At 40.3% G+C, this 18,637-nt stretch overlaps 1 protein-coding gene across 1 annotated transcript in view; it reads left to right on the top strand.

The window, feature by feature from the left end:
- The window catches only part of LOC115581939 (transmembrane protein 132D), a 267,149-nt gene extending 249,466 nt beyond the window's left edge, over positions 1 to 17,683 (top strand). Inside the window, exons 7-16 of the mRNA XM_030417539.1 lie at positions 278 to 483; positions 4,904 to 4,967; positions 5,251 to 5,382; positions 6,001 to 6,078; positions 8,284 to 8,346; positions 8,980 to 9,108; positions 11,096 to 11,224; positions 11,322 to 11,618; positions 11,818 to 12,092; positions 12,440 to 17,683. Coding sequence (XP_030273399.1) covers positions 278 to 483; positions 4,904 to 4,967; positions 5,251 to 5,382; positions 6,001 to 6,078; positions 8,284 to 8,346; positions 8,980 to 9,108; positions 11,096 to 11,224; positions 11,322 to 11,618; positions 11,818 to 12,092; positions 12,440 to 13,067 — 2,001 coding nt within the window. The 3' untranslated portion in view covers positions 13,068 to 17,683. The remainder of the gene's footprint in view (positions 1 to 277; positions 484 to 4,903; positions 4,968 to 5,250; positions 5,383 to 6,000; positions 6,079 to 8,283; positions 8,347 to 8,979; positions 9,109 to 11,095; positions 11,225 to 11,321; positions 11,619 to 11,817; positions 12,093 to 12,439) is intronic.
- Positions 17,684 to 18,637: the final 954 nt, after the last annotated feature.

Below are 18,637 nucleotides of genomic sequence, written 5' to 3'. Positions count from 1 at the left end.
ATGTGGCAAGTAGAAGCTACAGTAGTATTATTAACCTTTAGTTATAGAGCACTTTAACAAACAGTGTTCCAAAAGCAATTAGAGATAAAATAATTTTATTGCTGCATGATCTTGAATGTTTCGATGGAAACTGGCTCCGGGCTGTGCTTTAGGAATGCACAACAGAGGCTGCATCTGTTTCTGTGGCTTGTTTGAGGTCTGCTCGAATTATCAGACTCGGCATGCAATGGTGTCCCAAACTCAACTCACTTAATTTCTCCTCTTGCCCTCTTTTCAGGTTTCCCCAAACTGTGACCAGGTTTTGGTGAACGGTAAAGAAATGCGAGGTCGGCAGTCTTTGGCAGTCAACTTCACCTACCTACACCTCTCTGCTCAGCTTCAGCTCACCGTCTGGGTGCCTAAGCTACCTCTGCAGATAGATGTGTCGGATACTGAGCTGAGCCAGGTTAAAGGCTGGAGGGTACCCATCATCACTAACAAAAGGTAAATTACCTGTATGATCTCACGGGAACAATTGAGGGAAACGGGTGTGACAGTAAATATCTGCGTGCATTTTATGTGTTATCTTAGGAAAAAAGAACAATTTTGTGAAGACAGTCGTACTAGTTTATTCCCTTTCCCTCGAACCTTTCCTTCTTAAAGTGGAAAGACAATAAAACAGCAATGTATTACAGATCAGGTCACTAAAACTTGATAAATTGTAGTTAGAATATTAAATATGTACTGTAGTATTCAAGGGTGGAAGCTGTTGAGGGATCATCTCCAACTCCCAGTTCATTCAACTGAAATTATGCTCTAAAACAGCCCAATCGATACTAGATTTTGGAGGTCTTTTGAACACCAATTTCTCTTTTTTTTGTTACACATATGCTGATATCAATTTATATACAGTATACTAGTATTTAATAGTCCATACTTGTTTGTCAGTGGACTCAATAACCTGTCAAGGCCAAGAGAGGGGAAGCTGATGATACATTTATAAATAATAAGCACAATTTTTTTGTAAATGTAATGGATTTTTGTATCAACTGCTACATAAACTGCTTTCACGTGACCTTGTAGCACAGGGCAAACCAACTGATTTACTTTTTAATGGACTGCTGGCGGCACACAAGGTAGAATGTAGTTAGGAACATGGTGGTTACTTCAATTACAGAAATGATATTCCAGCCTCAGTTTCATTACAATTCCTCGATGTTAAATTGTGACATGTTATGACACATTGCTGACTGATCCAAACCCACGTGAGTGCTGCGTACACCAACACCAACATATCCAAATATGCTAAAAAATCTGGTTGTAGTAATTATATAACAATGCACCAAACGTCTGGTGTTCTCCAAACTGTGGTGGTTGAACTTTGCTGGACAGAAAAGGCAGACATAATCTGAGCTTTGACCACAGCTCTTACCTCAGTCCATGCACTTGCTCTGCTTCGAAGCAGTCAATGCTTATTGTTCCTTCAACAAAAAGCACTGATTTTCAGCTTTGGAGGTAAAAGAGAAGAGACACGGACTCTGAGTCATTGCTGTATCTATTTTTAATATTTCCTTTGACAAACTGTAAGATTGTCCGTGTATTTTTCTGCCACTGATAGAGAAAAGACAGGCAGTGTGCGAATATAAATTCATTTGTCTTTAGACTTTTGTGTGTGTGGGTAATATAGTGCTTACTGAATGGAGCAGTTGAGAGCAGCGAGCCTATGGTTTCCTGTGACGTCAAGGCCTAGCTCCATATCGCCATACTGATGACAGCTACTGTTGCTTTAGCATCACTGCCATGAATAATGCATTCAGTCACTTAAACATACATCCATCAAAAACACACATCCTTCCGCACAGACTCTCTCAAAAGGGAGACAGTACAAGCGGGTCGATAAGCAACAGGATGTCAGCGTGTGACCGTTTTTTTCCCACATATTTTTGTGTAAATGTGTGCATGCACATGCTTGTCCACTGGCTTTTTTCTGTTTGTGTGATGTGAAGGAAGGAAGGAGTGTGAAGGCAAAACAATATAAAGGGAAAGAAGGAATGTAGGGCAGAATATGAACTGAGGCATATCAGCTGTAGAAGGGCCCTCGGGGCATTTATCTTTCATCTACCCTGCAGTAAGATTGAGAAATCTCAAATGAATTTTGTACAGTAGGAAAAAATTATTGTCATAGAAATCTACATTTTCTTCTGTACTAGATTATTTCTCTATCCATTTCTATCAATTTCAATTTCTGTTCAATCTTTTCTCATGTTTGTTTTTCTCGTCCTGTGAAGGTTATGTGTATTTCTGTGGCTCTTTCATTTTTAGCATTCACTCTCAAAAATGCATCTATTCTTTTTGAATATGACTTCACTTTATAAGATAAGATTTTAGCCATGAGCTACTGCACTTCACTGAATAAGAAAAACAGTTGGTACACCTGTGATTGTTCATCGCTTTGTGTTTTGATGCACGGTTTTCTCCATCTCTATCTACCCCTCTCTGTCTCTTTGACACAGGAATATTCTCTATTCTCTATTTATTTCTGTATTGAGCTTTTCCTTTCTGTGTTGTATGATTTATACTCCCCTTCTCTCCAGGATTCTATACTGTTTAATCAAATCTTCCCACTGAAAGAAATCACAAACTTTTTGTTTCCAAATTTTGTTTCCACATTTTGATACACAGCCTCCGACTTCATTCTTGAAATCGTATTCAGAGTCCTAGTGGGGAAACTTTAGAAAATGCGCTTTGTCCTAATAGTCAACATGTCTTATTTCGCTGTGTGCATTAACCCTTTTCCTCTATGTTTGATTGTGCATTTGCATGTATGTGAGAATGTGGGCATTTGTGAGTGTGTGCACTTGTATGTGTGTGTGTGTGTGTGCACACGCGCACTCCTACACCCCACCTCTCCACCCTTCCATTCTGTTCTGCTGGGCCTATTTTTCAATTTTAGCCAATTTCTGCTCAGATAGCCACCAACCTGGTTCCACGTAGAGACTCAAACAAACCCACATGCACCTCTATCTTCCCTAACCACTATCTCACAGAGTAAAACACAAGCACTTTTAGGCACACACTCATACACAGACACATCTGCAACTGGGGCACTGAAAAATGGAAAGAGAATTCCTGTAATATTACCCTGGTTTCACACTCCGGGACAGGTTTAGGACACAAAGGTAGTCCTGTGTGTGTGTGTGTGTGTGTGTGTGTGTGTGTGTGTGTGTGTGTGTGTGTGTGTGTGTGTGTGTGTGTTCTTGTATGTTCTTATTTGCTGGTCTGCGTGTGGTATTGTGTAGATATTACACAGTGGGAGGCAAAGAAGAAACATGTTGTGTTTCTTTGTATGTTTGTGTATGAGAGAGAAAGAGAGATCCTCCACTAGGGAGTGTGAGAGAGAGGTTTTCTGTTTCAAGACTGATAGTGCATTCAAAGCAGTCTTGTTTTCACTTTTTTTCGGTATTTGGGAACAATTATTCAGTCCCCTCAGCTGTGGAATTGCGCTAACTATACAGTGTATATGTATATATACACAATACCTATATACAATATCTCCACATACCAATGACCCCATGTTTTTATTGTTTGTTTTTTTTTTTTTTTAATTTCGACAGTAGGAGCTGACACCAACACTCGACATGTGCAGATGGGATCAGAGGAGATTTTTGTTACAACTTATAGAACTACTGCTAATTATTTTACGTAAACCAACTACAGTTATCAAATAAGGTCTTAATGAAATATGATAAATGTTAAAAATGTGTGAGTAGTAGACCTACATCAATGAAGTGGAATCAGTTCATGAAAGGTCATTCCCACATCAAAATGTGCATTTATTTGCTTTGTGCAGCTTTACAGAGGGATACAATTAAAAAACAGGGATAAAACAAATGAAGTCAAATGGATCCATAAAAAAACTAGTAAGTAAGTTATGTATCATATTACTAAGACCTGATACATTCAGTACAATGCAGATTAAATGCCATTAGGTGAAATATAGGGTTATGTCATCTGCATAGTATTGATAAGAGATTTTGCTGGTGATGAAACCAAGTAGAGGCATAGAAAGATTAAGATCAAGAATGATCAAGAAGTAATTGCTGTGAGACTTCAAAGAGCATGTCAGATTACAACAGCCAAAAGTACGATAGGGAACGTTGCTGTTTCCATTGGTGCTTTTAGCTTTCCTCATTTTGAGGTTAAGCTGTTTCAAGGCTCTGGCGGGAGCAGAAAACACTTACAGCAGCAACAAATTCTGCTCTTTCAAACCAACATTTCAAGGACATGATGCATGTTTTGGTCTACAAAACCTGATGTGAATAGTTCACCACCCAGTCCATTTTTCTCCAGGTGAAATGTAAAACAGTAATGAAAATCATTTAGATTGATTTTTAATTAAAAGTGCAGTTGTAAAGAAGGCCTGCTTGTCTCCTTTAAGACGAAACATAAAGAAGATTTTTGCCTTGTGATTGTTGCTTTAAACATAAGAAACATTTCAAAGGTGTCCCTGTCTGATGTAGTCCTTCTCTAGATTTTGTGCTCATTGAGGTGAAGCACGGCTCCATTCACAGGGGAAATTGATAAATGCCTTTTCAAGAGTAGTAACAATAATTTAGGTATACTTTTTAACAGGAAACTCACCTTCAGACAGTATTAACAAAGAATGACACACAAGGCTGGTTTCATTCAAAATAATTTGCTTACCCGGGCATTCCAGGAAATCCACATTACAGGACTTAAGTGTTTTAAAAGTGTTGGAGCTGGATTAACAAATGGCATGTCTCTGAGAGTGTAACCTGGAGTAGAGATTACACAGTATATTACCTGGAGTGTAAAGTATGAAAATGGCATTTAATTACCAGATAATCTCACCCTCACTCCCCTCTTCTCTCTCCATCTCATTTATCTCCTTTCTTCCTCCCAGACCTACGAGAGACAGCGAAGATGATGAGGATGATGAGCGAAAGGGCAAAGGCTGCACCCTACAGGTATCCTTTGATTAGTTTGCATATCCCACTCTAAAGAGAGTTCTTTAATCATTTGCTTCAATGTCACTATCCCTGGAAAGAGAGCTGTTCTACTACATAATGAAAATTAAATGCAACATAACATATGTAATGCTTAGCTTTGGTAGCTTTAAGACTGCTGTTGTGCGGTATTAATATATACTATCTTCTGTTAACTCACAAGCCAACATAGTGACATAAGAACACATAAGATCATGCAGTTCAGAATTGAGAGTCTAATTTAACCTCTCTCTTGATCTTTCAGTACCAGTATGCCTTGGTGCGGGTCCTCACACATTTTGTCGCAGAACCCTCTGACCCAGGAGGAGAGATGGTCTACATGTTAGGAGCGGACTGGCAAGCTGATATCACTCACTTGGTCTTGGACCAGTTAAAGGTAGATATAAAAGTACAAATTTCTGTACATAATCACACATACACCAATTCTTCCTGGAAGGAGTATTTCAACCTTTTGGAAAATATAGTCATTTATTTTTCCAAAAGTTGGATGAGAGACTTTTTTTTAATTCTGTCAATTATGTACTTTGATGGGTGGGAGGATATGGGCTACTGACCACACCCTCTACAACAGGGATTACTGTTGGAATACAGAACTATTTAACACTTATTGTAGTCAGAAAGTAATGCTTACAGGAGCTTTAAATGCTTTACAACATCCTGTCATGATGACTAGATAACAATAAACTGTTACAGCTCATAACTCCCCCCTTTTACTCAGATGGTAGCAGGAATAAACAATGTTGGAGAGAGCCCATGCCCTCACTCTAGGTCTCACCCCAATGCACATAAATAAGATTTATATGTATTTTCTTTGGAAAAACATTCTGCGTTTCATAATGTTCCTTTAACTCCTGTTAAACTCCTCTTGATGTGAATATAAACACTTTTATGTACTACTAATCCGGAACAAATACACAAAGTCCTGTAAAAATCAATTTTAAACAAATAAATTGAACTTGTAGTAGTGGCCAACAGCTGTTTCTGTGCTCCACAGGTAGAAGATCCTCGCATTGCCAGACTGATAGATGGACGAATCTTGATCGGACGGGACCTGGGGATCACCACTATACAGGTATTCACCATCTGTTCTATTCTAGTGATCCAGTCTGTTCTCTTTCATATTAGTTTTTCAAAATTTAAGTTGATATTATCATATGCGAAACAGCAAAGTAATTGAAGCACAGTTAGACAGGTCTGGAGAAAGACCATCGAAAATGTCCAATTACGTGAGGCGCGGTGCAATTTAGCAACTCAGATTGCAGCCTTAAGCACTCCAGCGACGTAAACATTATCCACTCTTTCTTCCTCTCCTCGTCCTTCCCTGCAGTTTATAAGCCTCGCCTGCAAGCTCGTTACACAATTAGCCACAATTAACTGTCGGATTTGGCTCTGGCGTCTCAGTGTGATGTTCGGCATTTACACACAGACACACACTTGCATTGGCGCGCGGAGAACACATTCGCACTACTTGCTGAATTCCAGTAAGCCGGCCCATTGTGACCGAATGTGACAGTGGAGGACAGTCCTTTGGCTTACCGTCTTACATTACTCTTATATTGTTGTGGAGCCAAAACCACAAAATATTTCGCAGTGAAAACAGTTTGTGTCATATTCTCTTCATCTTCATCTTTCGTGTAAGAATACTTTCAATAAACCAACATTTTATTCTAAGTGCCGACATTTGCATGATTGCTCTGAAGAGTGTTTTGTGCATGTGTTGGAAGTGGTTTGGCCTTGAATTCAGCGCAGCAGCAGCAGCAGCAGCAGCAGCAGCAGAGGCATATCTTGGGGATTTGTGGGAACAGCTGAGTGTGTGTTTGTGTCATGCGACAGGGGACCACCGCATGCATGCACGCAATCGCAGACACACACACAGCTACAGCTGTGCTCTGCTTGGGCGCCAAGAGAGAGAATTTTCCCAGCATTCCCATCGAGATGCCAGAGTCGACAGCCGTCATTTGATAGTTTGACATTTCAATTTTAACCCCCAGCTTCGTCTCCCCGGATCTCGCCCTGTTCCTCTCAAGCCCGTCTCTCTCTCTCTCCCTCTCTTTCCCTCTCTTACTCTCTCTCTCTCTCTCTCTCTCTCTCTCTCTCTCTCTCCTCTCTCACGCCCCCAGTCTCTCTCGCTCGCCCTCTCACTCGCTGGCTGTCTTGAAGAGCAATCCCAGAGCCGTCAATCATTGCATTTTGTTACCTCGCTGAGGGTGGGATTGAGTTTGACGCCCCGACACGGTCGCTGAGAGATTTTTCTTTGTACACCAATCAGATCTGCCTGTCCTACTGTCGCCGTGGTGAAGTAGTACACTACAGCACGGCACTCCTAATCTCTATCACTGTCTGTCCGAGGCTCTCTTGCTCCATCTGTACTTCAATCTCTTTCGTGGCCCCTCTCTCTGCCCCCTCTCACTTTCTGTCCTCCTCTATTTGTCATTGTCCCTCTCTCTCTGACAACTACTCCATTTATTTCTCTCCCCCTCGCTCCCCATCACTCACTCACACACACACACTCTCTGTCTCGTCCCTTTACATTCACTCTCTTTTGGTGACTTAGTTTTGGCCTTGTGCTTTGATTATGCTAAGTTGTGTCACAGCTGGAAGGCAAATGTGAACGCTTTGTGTGCGTGTGTACTGTATTTGTTTCCACCACTTAGCGTGTGTTACAGTGTCATTGTGTTATTTTCCTAACTTTAACAGATACTGCCAGCCTGTGGCCCACAGCACTCGGTGTTAAGCAGCTCTCACTGCTCCTCCGTCAGCGTTACAAACTTTACTGTCACCTTTAGGCAGTAATCACTGACACGACAACGAAAGCTCTTTCATGCATCTCTCTCCTGTTCTGTCTTCCAGACTCTCCTGTTCTATACCTGCACTTTCTAATTTCCTTCATTCGACACAACAGGATTCACAATTGTTTTTACCTGGGAATATTAAGACACAAGCTGTCATTCCATCACCCATCAGACTTAGTTGGATTTTCCAGTTGCCATAAATAGAAAAACACTTGACTTGTGTTGTTCAGGATTTGTTCTCCTTGGAAAGACCTACCAGACAGAATAGTGGGTGTTAGAGCAGGAAATTTGCAATTGCAAATTTTTAATGAAAGCTTTGAAGACCTTACATTCGGACGAAATTGCTTTATGCATATGTAGACACTTCTAATGCAGAGAAAATGTTCAGGGAGCCAAAAGTTTCTTTTTTCATTTAAACTTAATTATAATTTGAACCTCCAAGTCACTTTGCACCTGTTCATGTGTCGTTTGATCTTTTGTTGCAGGTTCTGTCGCCACTGTCTGATTCCATCCTGGCTGAGAAGACTGTCACCGTGTTGGATGACAAGGTAAAGCAACACTGCTATGTATTGGAATCTATTACAATTGTGTGTTCTGACATCTCAGGGTGCAGATCACTGGTTGTACAAAGTGTGTGTATTGAGGGGCTTAGCCTAAAAATGTAATGAAATAATATTCAGTGTGTGTGTCAGTATTCAGTGTCTCACAGAGAAAGTAAACACAGTTTATTAGGAAAGTCCCTCTGGATATTGAACCCCAAATGACTTGTATGTATAGTATATTGAGCAAAACAGTGCCATGCTACGGTTTGGCATAACAAGGCATGAAAAAGGTAACGTGATTTTTCAGTCTTTAGTTCTTCCTCTGTGGTTCATTGAAGACTTACTTTTATACTCACCATGTTCAGTGTCTTAAAATTGTCTAAATATTGCATGCCATTCTCTGACTTTTCATTTCATTTTGCCTCAGTGCGACAGTACTGCTTCAACTGCATAATTTCCCCAGAGTTTATGAAAATTTCATCACCCAAAAGGTTTTGAATCTACTCCACCTTGAAAGTGATTTACTTTTACCGTCTGTCAGACAAAGACGTACCTTTCTTGTCATTTGTAGCCACTAAAAGGATTCCCAACAAGTAAAAGTCAAGCATTTTCAGTGGCTTCTATCTCTTATTTGTTTAGGTCACCATCACAGACCTGGGAGTCCAGCTGGTTGCTTCTCTGTCCCTCAGTATGTCAGCAAGTCCTGGAAATTACCAGGCCATACAGCTGACGACTACAGCTACGGACCTTCTACACACACCTAAACAGGTAGGATATACTATAGGTACACACACACATTCAGATTAGAATCTCTCCATGTCCTCGCAGGGATGTATTCTTTAGATTTTCAGAATGTATGAAAATGATAAACACACTTTGGACACCTTGCTTCTACAGTCACACACACACACACACACACACAGATGGATGGACCGTATTTTAAGCCGCTCCAGTCTCTACAGTAATACCCCAAAGGATGTAATCATAGAAGTTAAATAGTAATTCTGCGCGGCGAACATCATATCCCGGCTATCTCTCCCATAATCAGTTTCTAATTAGGAGTGCGTAACTCCCAGGCTATAGCACTACTTAACTACAGTTACAACCACCTCGAGGTCTACAGTAAAACAATATTGTGAGCGAGAACCACATAAAGGCAATTAGTTTCTTAACAATGCTCCGTTAAAGTCACAACTGAAACTACATTTGCTACAGAGGTATTCGACACAATTTAAATCAAATATGCTTTTCCAATTTAAAAGTAAACACGATCGCCTTCTGAGCTCCTGTATGCATGCTATATTTCTTGGCTACCATGCCACAAGCTATTCTTGGCTTTTGCTCACATGGCCAAGGGTTATTATGGCACACTATCTCAGGCTATTATCCCAAACACCCTCCTTTACTCCCCCATAAAGTGCCCTCTCCCTTTTTTTTTTTTTTTCCTCAAACAATACCCCACGTTATAATTTCCATCTGAGGGCTAATTGGTCGAGAAGTAGCTCATTACAATGAAAATACAGATTTGATCTTGCATTTTATTGAAGCGTTAATTCCTTTTTCTATCTGTCTGGTTTTATCTACATCACCCGCCATAACCTGTGGAAATATGGCGCGACTATGAGGAGGGAAAGTAAGGAGGAGAAGAAGACTGAAGTTAAAAAAAAAGGAAAGAGGGAGGGAAAGAGATAAAGTGCTGTTCCTCATGAAGGAGCTTAATTACTTTTGTAGGGAGGTTTTCACTGTGTTATACCTACACAATTCTTTCTGTGTTCTGATTAAAGAAAGCAAAGGCTTTTATCAAGGGAAATTAGTGAGGCAGGATCACTTAAAGACAAGCTGAGAAAATACATTATCTGCTGAACTCTGTTTTTATTTGCTGAGGAGCTGCTGCTGGAAGAAGACTGTTGACAAAGACATTTTTCTTCCAAGTGTTTGTCCTCATTGTTAAGGGAGATACAGAGACTGGGAGAAAATGGAAAGAAAAAGCCAGTCTGTGCACACAGAGACATGGTTATCAATGTTTACATGTTCATGCTCTGTATTTCCATTGTGCCAGAGACACGATCAAATAATAATTTCAAAAACATATTTTCACAATATCAAACTACCAAGGCCATTAGCCATGAATAGCTTTACCATGTATAGTCGTTTTTAAAGCAGGACTCATTTAAATTGCCAGATATGAATGTCTGGGATCTATCTGAAGTCTCCATGAATGTGACAACCAATGATTCAGAACTTCCGTTGTTGCAGGTCTTCTGTACTCTAGGGCTCTGGGTAAGGTTTAAGGTATGAAGAGTGACGTTGATTAGGTTTAGACCGAGAATTTGGGGGTATCTAGTCTGAAATGGAGAAGGGTAAAGTATGGCAGGACTAAAGTTAGAGCTATTCAAAGACTAGACAATTTGATCTTTCGACGTAGCTCCTTTTTCTCCTCATTCTGCATTGTAGATTATGTACTGTAACCATGGATTTTGTTGTAGCTTTGTAGTTTGAGTGTATGTTTCTCCATGTGATCAGAGAATACTACTATCAAATGCTGAATAATGGTGGACTGAAATCTGCCCATGAAGCTTTCACAAGGAACTACAAAGACTCGAATAGCTGGCAGCAGTGATTGCAGAATGGGATAGACAAATTAGCACCTGATCACCTGTCCACAGACTGCATTCTCAAAGGACCATCAGAGGTCGCCTCCTACGCCTCCAGGAACACGGTTAATAACTCAACTCTGTTTCTCATTGTCTTTCAGGAAGCTGTGATCACTGCGTGGATCCAGTACAGTGATGGTTCAGTGACACCGCTTGATGTCTATGATCCCAAAGACTTCCTCCTCTCTGCCGTGTCATTGGACGAGAGCATTATCTCCATAACCAATCAGGTACTGGCAATTGGAAGACTTACAGACTTCAAGTGACAATATAGTGTCTAGATTTTACTGCTGTGTTTACATGTACATGGTCTCTATTTTATATTAGGAGCAACATTGGCCTATTGTAGTGGCAGAGGGCGATGGACAGGGAACACTTGTTCGTGTGGAGATGGTCATCTCTGAGACCTGCCAGAAATCAAAAAGGAAGAGTGTTCTGGCATCTGGAGTTGGAAATGTGATTGTGAAGTTTGGAGCAAAAAGTGAGGAAAGAGGCGTGATGGGAAGAGATGGACAGGAGGACGGAGGAGGGATGGACAACAGCACCAGCGAGCACCGACCTAAGGATGGAGAGTGGAAGTCCAACAGTGCAGCAGTGGATCGGGAGGAAGGAGCCATGAGGAAGGTGAGAGGACACAATGGATGGATAGAGAAAGTACAGGACTCCAATTTTTCCAAAGTATTGTCAGTGTAATTGGAAAAATAAGTAAGTTGCTGTACAATGTGTCCAACACTAAACTGTTGGAATTTAGCAATTAACATTTGCTTTGATAAAGAAACTTAGAGTTAAAATGTCTTTAATTACACTTATTTCCCTTTACCAGGTTAGCACAACGACCAAGAGCACAGTAACCCATCGTGCTTCAGGTGGTAAGGCTGCCAGTGGGGGCAGCAGCAGCAGCCGAGGCGGAGGCCCCAGCCAAGCAGGGGACTACAGTGGCTATCCAGCACAAGTGGAGGTACCAGGCACTGGGGATAGTGAGCTGACCCAAACCACTAGAGGACTGTCGGACCTGGAGATTGGAATGTATGCCCTTTTGGGTGTATTCTGTCTGGCAATACTGGTCTTCCTCATCAACTGTGTCAGCTTTGCTTTCAGGTGAAATATTGGGACACTTGGACATTGTTTTATTATTGGAAATAAACTCAGCAATAAAAGTCCATTGTTAAGTTAACTTATAATTCTCCATTCATTCGCGTCAAAGTTGAAAAAACACTGTTCGGACCTTCATTAAACCTGAAGCCACCAATCATCTGGTATTGATGAGCAATGTGTACAATGTGGCTTAATTTGATTCATCCACTGTAATTTGCTTGCTAGCACAAAGTTAACTGCAGATTTTATTTGTTTGACTTAAAACTAATTGTTCAGTCCATTCATTATGAATATTTTAAAAAGCAGCAAAGCCTGAAATTGTCTTTTTTTTTATCCCTGTTCATCTGCAGGTACCGTCACAAGCAGGTCCCTGTGCTGGAAGCAGGAGGCAACATGAACCACGCCCATGATTGGGTGTGGCTTGGCAACGAGGCCGACCTTTTGGCTGACCACTCTGACCAATGCCAGGGTGGGATGCCTGATGAGTGCACCACCATCATTGACCGGAATGAAGGAGGATACGAAGAGAACAAGTACCTGCTGAACGGTGCTGGTAACACCTTGGTGATGGGCGTGGGTACAGGCATGGGCACCATCAGTGGGAGTGGTGGCACAGGTGGACACCGAGGCATCAACCACGGACAAACCTTGCCCAGATCTGTTCCAGAACCACATCAGTGCCTTTCTACAATCACTACAGGTGGCAAAAATGCCACTGGCCAAGCGGAGCATCTGAATAATTCCCCACGAGCCACAGCTGCCGCTGCAGTTGCAGCCGCCAAGCGTAAACGTGTCCAGTTCACATCTTTTGCCACTGTTCTGCCCAATGATAGTTCAGGTGGGGGTGGCCAATACGCCAACTCTTCAGTCCTGATGACCAATGGGGGCGAGGACGACATCAAGTGGGTGTGCCAGGATATGGACCTGGGTCAGTCAGAAATCAGAACCTACATGGAAAGGCTACAAGACAATCTGTGACTGAAGGGAAACAGACTGACAAATGAAGGGGCAGAGGATGAGAACAGGAGGGGGGGAGATGGACAATGAGTACAATTCACCTGTAATGCCTTTGCAATGGATGAAGGGAGGGAAGATGGGAGGAATATGAGAACAGTTAAGGGAACACAAAGTGTGGCAAAGAGTTTAAAAGATTATTGAACAGACAGTTTAGGGGACGCTTCATTCAGCTCCCCTTAGGCTATGGAAAGCATTCTGTCATCCCTAGTTCACATGGAAAACAATGGTAGCAAACAAATAACATTATGAATTTGTTTCATATTATTTATTGTGAAAATGTTAGTGTAAAAATCAATTACAATGTCACTATTGGTTTGTGATTGTTTATTTTCAGAATACCAGTGAACCATTGTGCTATACAGTAAATTCAGGGTATGATATTGGGCAAACATTATTAAGCCACTTTACATAAAAAAACAAGGATGGCAATAACTATTTTTTACTATTGCCAGTATTGGCGGCGGCTGTTGATTGATTATTGATATATCTAGTTTTAATATACAAACCTGTTATTAACCTGCCACGTCTGCTGAATGGTTATATACTGTAGGGAATCACTGATTATAATTACTGAAGAATACAATCTGTTTGTTTTTATTCTATCATGTGACCCATTTGCATTGCTCATAAGTAAAATGTAACATGTAAAAAATATATATATTCCTAGTACTCAACTATAAATTATGGCACTGGTGGGAACTGCCATTCAGCACTGATACGGGCAACCTCACTCTTTACTCAACAACCGAATGTGTCAAGAATTGGAAAATGATATGTCACACAAAAGACTGTTTCTCCCTTGGATCCAAGACAGAGGCATTTAAACTTGCACAATTCCAAACAGGAAAGGACATTAGCCATATTCGAGGCTTATTTCCTGTTTCCTGAAACCTTCCAGCCAATGACGGCTTTCTCCCTGTATTCAGAACCAATCCTGTCATCCCCTGGCCCCGTCTCCTTGTCTGTGACTGGACAGCAGTAGAAACCTTGTGGACTAAAAGTACACAGTGAAATACTGTCTGTAACTTATAGGACGACTGACAGAGGTGTCTCATATAAAAAGGAGGCTGCTTGGGCTTTGCAGAGCCTGACCGAACACTTAATAATGAGGATGATTCAAAACAGAAAACACGTTGGCAACGAGACAGACCAGAGTACCTGCAGTGTAATACACAGAGCTAACAGGATATACTGATGATATTACAATACAAATGAAAATGGAGTGACACTCTTGACGATCCCACGAATAGATATGGGTTCATGAAACATGTTTGTTATTGCTAAACATAATTATGTTGTTTTTTTTTCTTTTGTTTGTCATTTTTGATAAATAGAATGTTTTTATTATGTTTTTTCCTTGTTAAGTTTGTTCTAATTTGGGAAGGTATTAATTGTAGCTTTTTATTTCAGAGATTTATTAAGATTTTAAGAATATATGATTCTTTTTTTTCTCCTAGAAATCTATTTATTTAAATTAACATTTGAGAGGGTGAGGAAGGAATGAAAGACTGAAGACAGTTGACCTGCTGGTGAATGATAGCACATAAGAGAACAAGGGGAAAGAAAGGAGACAGAACAGGCAGAGGTTGCCTCACCTTCGTTAAGCTCAGGTGACGAGTCATGAAGAACGGACAATAAAAAGGAGAACTGTAAGATTGTTAAGATTGCAATATTTATTTATAAATGTGTTACTGTTTCAGAGTACACTGTATGTTGTAGATAAATAAACATGCTTCAAAGTGCTTGTGAATAAGATTGCAGGTCACTAGCCAACAACATGGTGAAAATTTTGTACATTTTACAGTGCAAATATGGTACACAATACTCTCTACCACCACAATGTGAAAGTGATCTTATTGGTTCTTTTTCTAAAAAATGTTCCTGTCTTTGTTTAAAGTATTGAATGAGTTCTTGTCTTTGTACAGGGTAGGAATCATTACCTCCATAACGAGATGTAAAAACGGAGGTAATCTATCATGCATCACGCTCAAAATTGCTTGAGGTTGGTTAAGTCCAAGAGATCTATTTCAGAAAGAAAACCAAACCAAATGTTAGGGTGTTGGGCTTGTCCAAAAGAAAAAAACAATGGCAAAAATCTGGATTAGTGTATCATTTCTGTTCTTAATCATTTGTTTAGCAAAGAAACTTAATAAAAATGCACATACAACAATGGCCAAATCATCTGGTCTGGAACAGAATGAATAAAGGATTGAAAGGACAGAGAACTTGGATGGACACAGATAAAAAAAAAAGGCTGACTCCAAATGGGGCGACTGCACAGCCTCCACCAAAGCAATAGATACTTTGACTGATGATGGCGACTATCCTGTATGTTCGGGACTCATAAACATTATTGTATCTTTCCTGCTCTAACATAGCTACATGACAGTGCTGTGAGTTGAAGGATCAGCCGAATGGTACAGGTTCAGTAGTCGCTTATGGTAGAAGTGTAGCAATGCTCTAAGATGAAAAACCTTTTTGACTCTTAACATGCTAGAACTGTGAGTTTAAACATACTTTATAGCCTGTGACAACCATTTTACCTGTTGTATCTTTTTAAACTGTATGGATGTCAACTGAAAAAAAAAATAATACAAGGCTATTTTTGAAAGATTTTTTTGGAACATTTCAGCTTTTATTTGATACCAGAGGCAGACAAATCTACTGTATGTAGCCAGTTGATTGTGTATAGAGGCGGGCGACGTGACACCTCCAGAAAAAAGTGAAGCCAAAACATTGTGATCGCCCCCCAGGTGGCTGGCTGTAGTATAGGTCATGAGCGATGAATGATTGACTGGGACTAGTTGCCTTCATTGAGTGGGTTGGTAAGGTTTAGTCAAGAGGAGTTATGATTGGTTAGGGTTAGGGGAAGGACATCAGGGTCTACTTAGACTCTGGCTCCAAATGATGTCACCAGCACAAGATGACAGTGCTTGTGTCCAGAATATTTTGGCTTCATTTTTGTACAGTGCAAGAGAGTGGAGAAATGTCGTCCGTCTTTGTATGTGTCAATGATGCAGCCTTTGTGGAAGGACGACCATTTACTGATTGCTTACTAAACTGCTGCTGAACTTTGGCACATTTCCTAAGAAGATTTGTTTTAAATGCATAAACGTTTGGCTTCTTTGTCATCTTTGCAGCTGTCAGAAGTTTCACTGAATGGCCAGGTTTACAGATGGCTACAGGTAGAGGGTAGTCTTTTGTTAATTCATACTAATTTAGTTCTACCATTATCATTCAGTGGAGATTTTTCTTGACACAGACAACTGTTGGTGCAGAAAAGAGCACAGTCGGTTTTCCATTTGAATTTCCATTTTCCACGTTAATTTCAAAGACTGTTTCGCTGGTATACATGCCTCATATCTTTGGCGCTCTGTGGCTGTCTACAGAATTGTGTTCATATTTAAACAAACTGCAAAAGCAAACTAGTAAAGATGTTGTAGCGGGGGGGGGGTGATTGGGCATTCTGTATGTTCATTTCACTGCATTTCCTGCATTTTCCAAAACCAATGTTGGTAATGCAAAATATGAACATAAGTCTGACAAGATTTTGAGGATCTGGATGCCTCTGAACTGTAGGATTCAGTTTTTCTGTATGCTGTCACTCAGCCTTGTAAAGGTTTGTGTCAACAGATGGTGCTACTTTATTTTTCTGAGTTCTGGGCAGCTGGAAGGCCTTGTTTTTCCGGGGATGGTTTTACATTATTAGCCACTGTAGACGTCCCCCTTTTCACACTCTGTCTTGTAATTACACTCAAGTGAAGTGAATATACTACCTTAGAACCACAACAGCTCTGCATCCAGTAACATGTGTATCTCCACTAGAGCTGCAACGATAAGCAGATTATTTGTTTTTGTTTAATTTTGAGTGAAAATGTTGAACATTTGTTGTTTTCAGCTTATCATATGTGAGGACTTGCTAGTTTTCTTTGTGATTTACTGTAGTAAATGACGAGTCAGTTTGGTTTTGGACTGTTGGTTGGACAAAATGAGCTATTTGAAGACAATACATTGGGCTCTGGGAAATGTTTTGCATTTTTCTACTTTTTTGAAACATTTTATGGACTAAATGATCAATCCATCAATCATGAAAATAAACAGCAGATTAATCAGTAATGGAAAATAAATAGATATTCGGAGGCCTCTCTCTGAACCAACTTGTTTTCAGACCAATGCAAGTTACTTCTTATTGTGGAGAGCGCATTTGTCTCAACAATTCCTCTCAGATGATGCCAGTGCACAGCGGGTGTTCAGCCAGCAATTAAGCAGTAAGAAATGGGACTTCTACAGTGGCTCAACCAGACTGTACTGAAAAAAATCAAACCACTAAGAAACAAGTACCTATAATACCTAAAATACCTACTGAGCAAAAGAGCTGAGTTCAGTTATTATAGAGTTAAAGTGGGAGGTGCGCATGGGCAGCAATTAAATGTGCTACCGGTAGAAGAGATGCCAGTGGACATGAGCCCTGAAGTTTTTTTATTTGTTTTTTTATTTGTTTGATTTTATTTTCTTTCTGCCTATTGTCATTGTTTAAACATGGTTCATGGAGGCCAATAAAGACCCATAACCAAAAACCTGCTTGCTTGTCTGCTTCTCTGTCCTATGATACACGTGATTATTTTATACATGTACTTTCAAATTAATTTATTCATGTCACAATAGCACCTTCAGAGTCATGTTATAATAATCTGCTATTTTGCTTTGTAACCTTTCACTGTTATGCGCAGTACTAAAAAATAGTAAAATTAACGAAAAAAATGTATTGCATTTATTTGGAAAGACGATAATTAGTGTCTGTTTTGCCATGAGTTTATTAATTGAAAGATTTACAATGTTTTGAAATGAACTTTTTGCAAACATACTTGGTGTCTTGATGTGGAAATGATTTATCCAATATGTGTCGAATAAAACGGAATGTGGTTAGTGGCTGCTGATCACTTGTTCCTGTAAACAAACGGTAAGATTTCCAGTGGTACTTTCATAAAAAAAACACTTAATATCAACCCAGGAATACAGCAGGTGAGAGAAACAGCAACTGATTTCACTGATTAGCACTCCTTCAATCAAAAAGGAGGAACTAATGGAAACTCCTTGCTTGAGATGAGCCAGATAGAAAAATAACCAATCACCAGCCAGCCAAGAACAGTGCCTGTTGGGTATGAATTGTGTCCAACTAAAACTGATGTCAAGGATTCAAGGGAAACCAGGCAATGCAATTATTCTCTACCCGCATCTGCAACATGCATGCTGGGAAATGATTTGCTCAGGATTCAGTTTAGGGCTATTTGGCTTAAAAGTTCATCAACAGCTTCAACTTCCTGCCTTGTTTTTGGCCCACACAGTAGACATTAGTTGGATGGTCACATTTAACAAAAACGAAGTGATTACCTCTGGGGAGCACTGATCCTTTGAGATCCCTCGCTAATTTTGTCTGGGCTCTAATCGCTGGGTTTTTGCAGGCCGCCGCTTGGAGGCCCAGCGGGAATTTAGATGATGGAGAGGCATTTACATCAAAAGTTAATTAAGAT

Source organism: Sparus aurata, chromosome 5, assembly GCF_900880675.1.
Source record: "Sparus aurata chromosome 5, fSpaAur1.1, whole genome shotgun sequence".
NCBI classification, from domain to species: Eukaryota; Metazoa; Chordata; class Actinopteri; order Spariformes; family Sparidae; genus Sparus; species Sparus aurata.
Note: the sequence above shows the minus strand (reverse complement) of the source record. Positions and strands in the feature narration are given on the sequence as shown.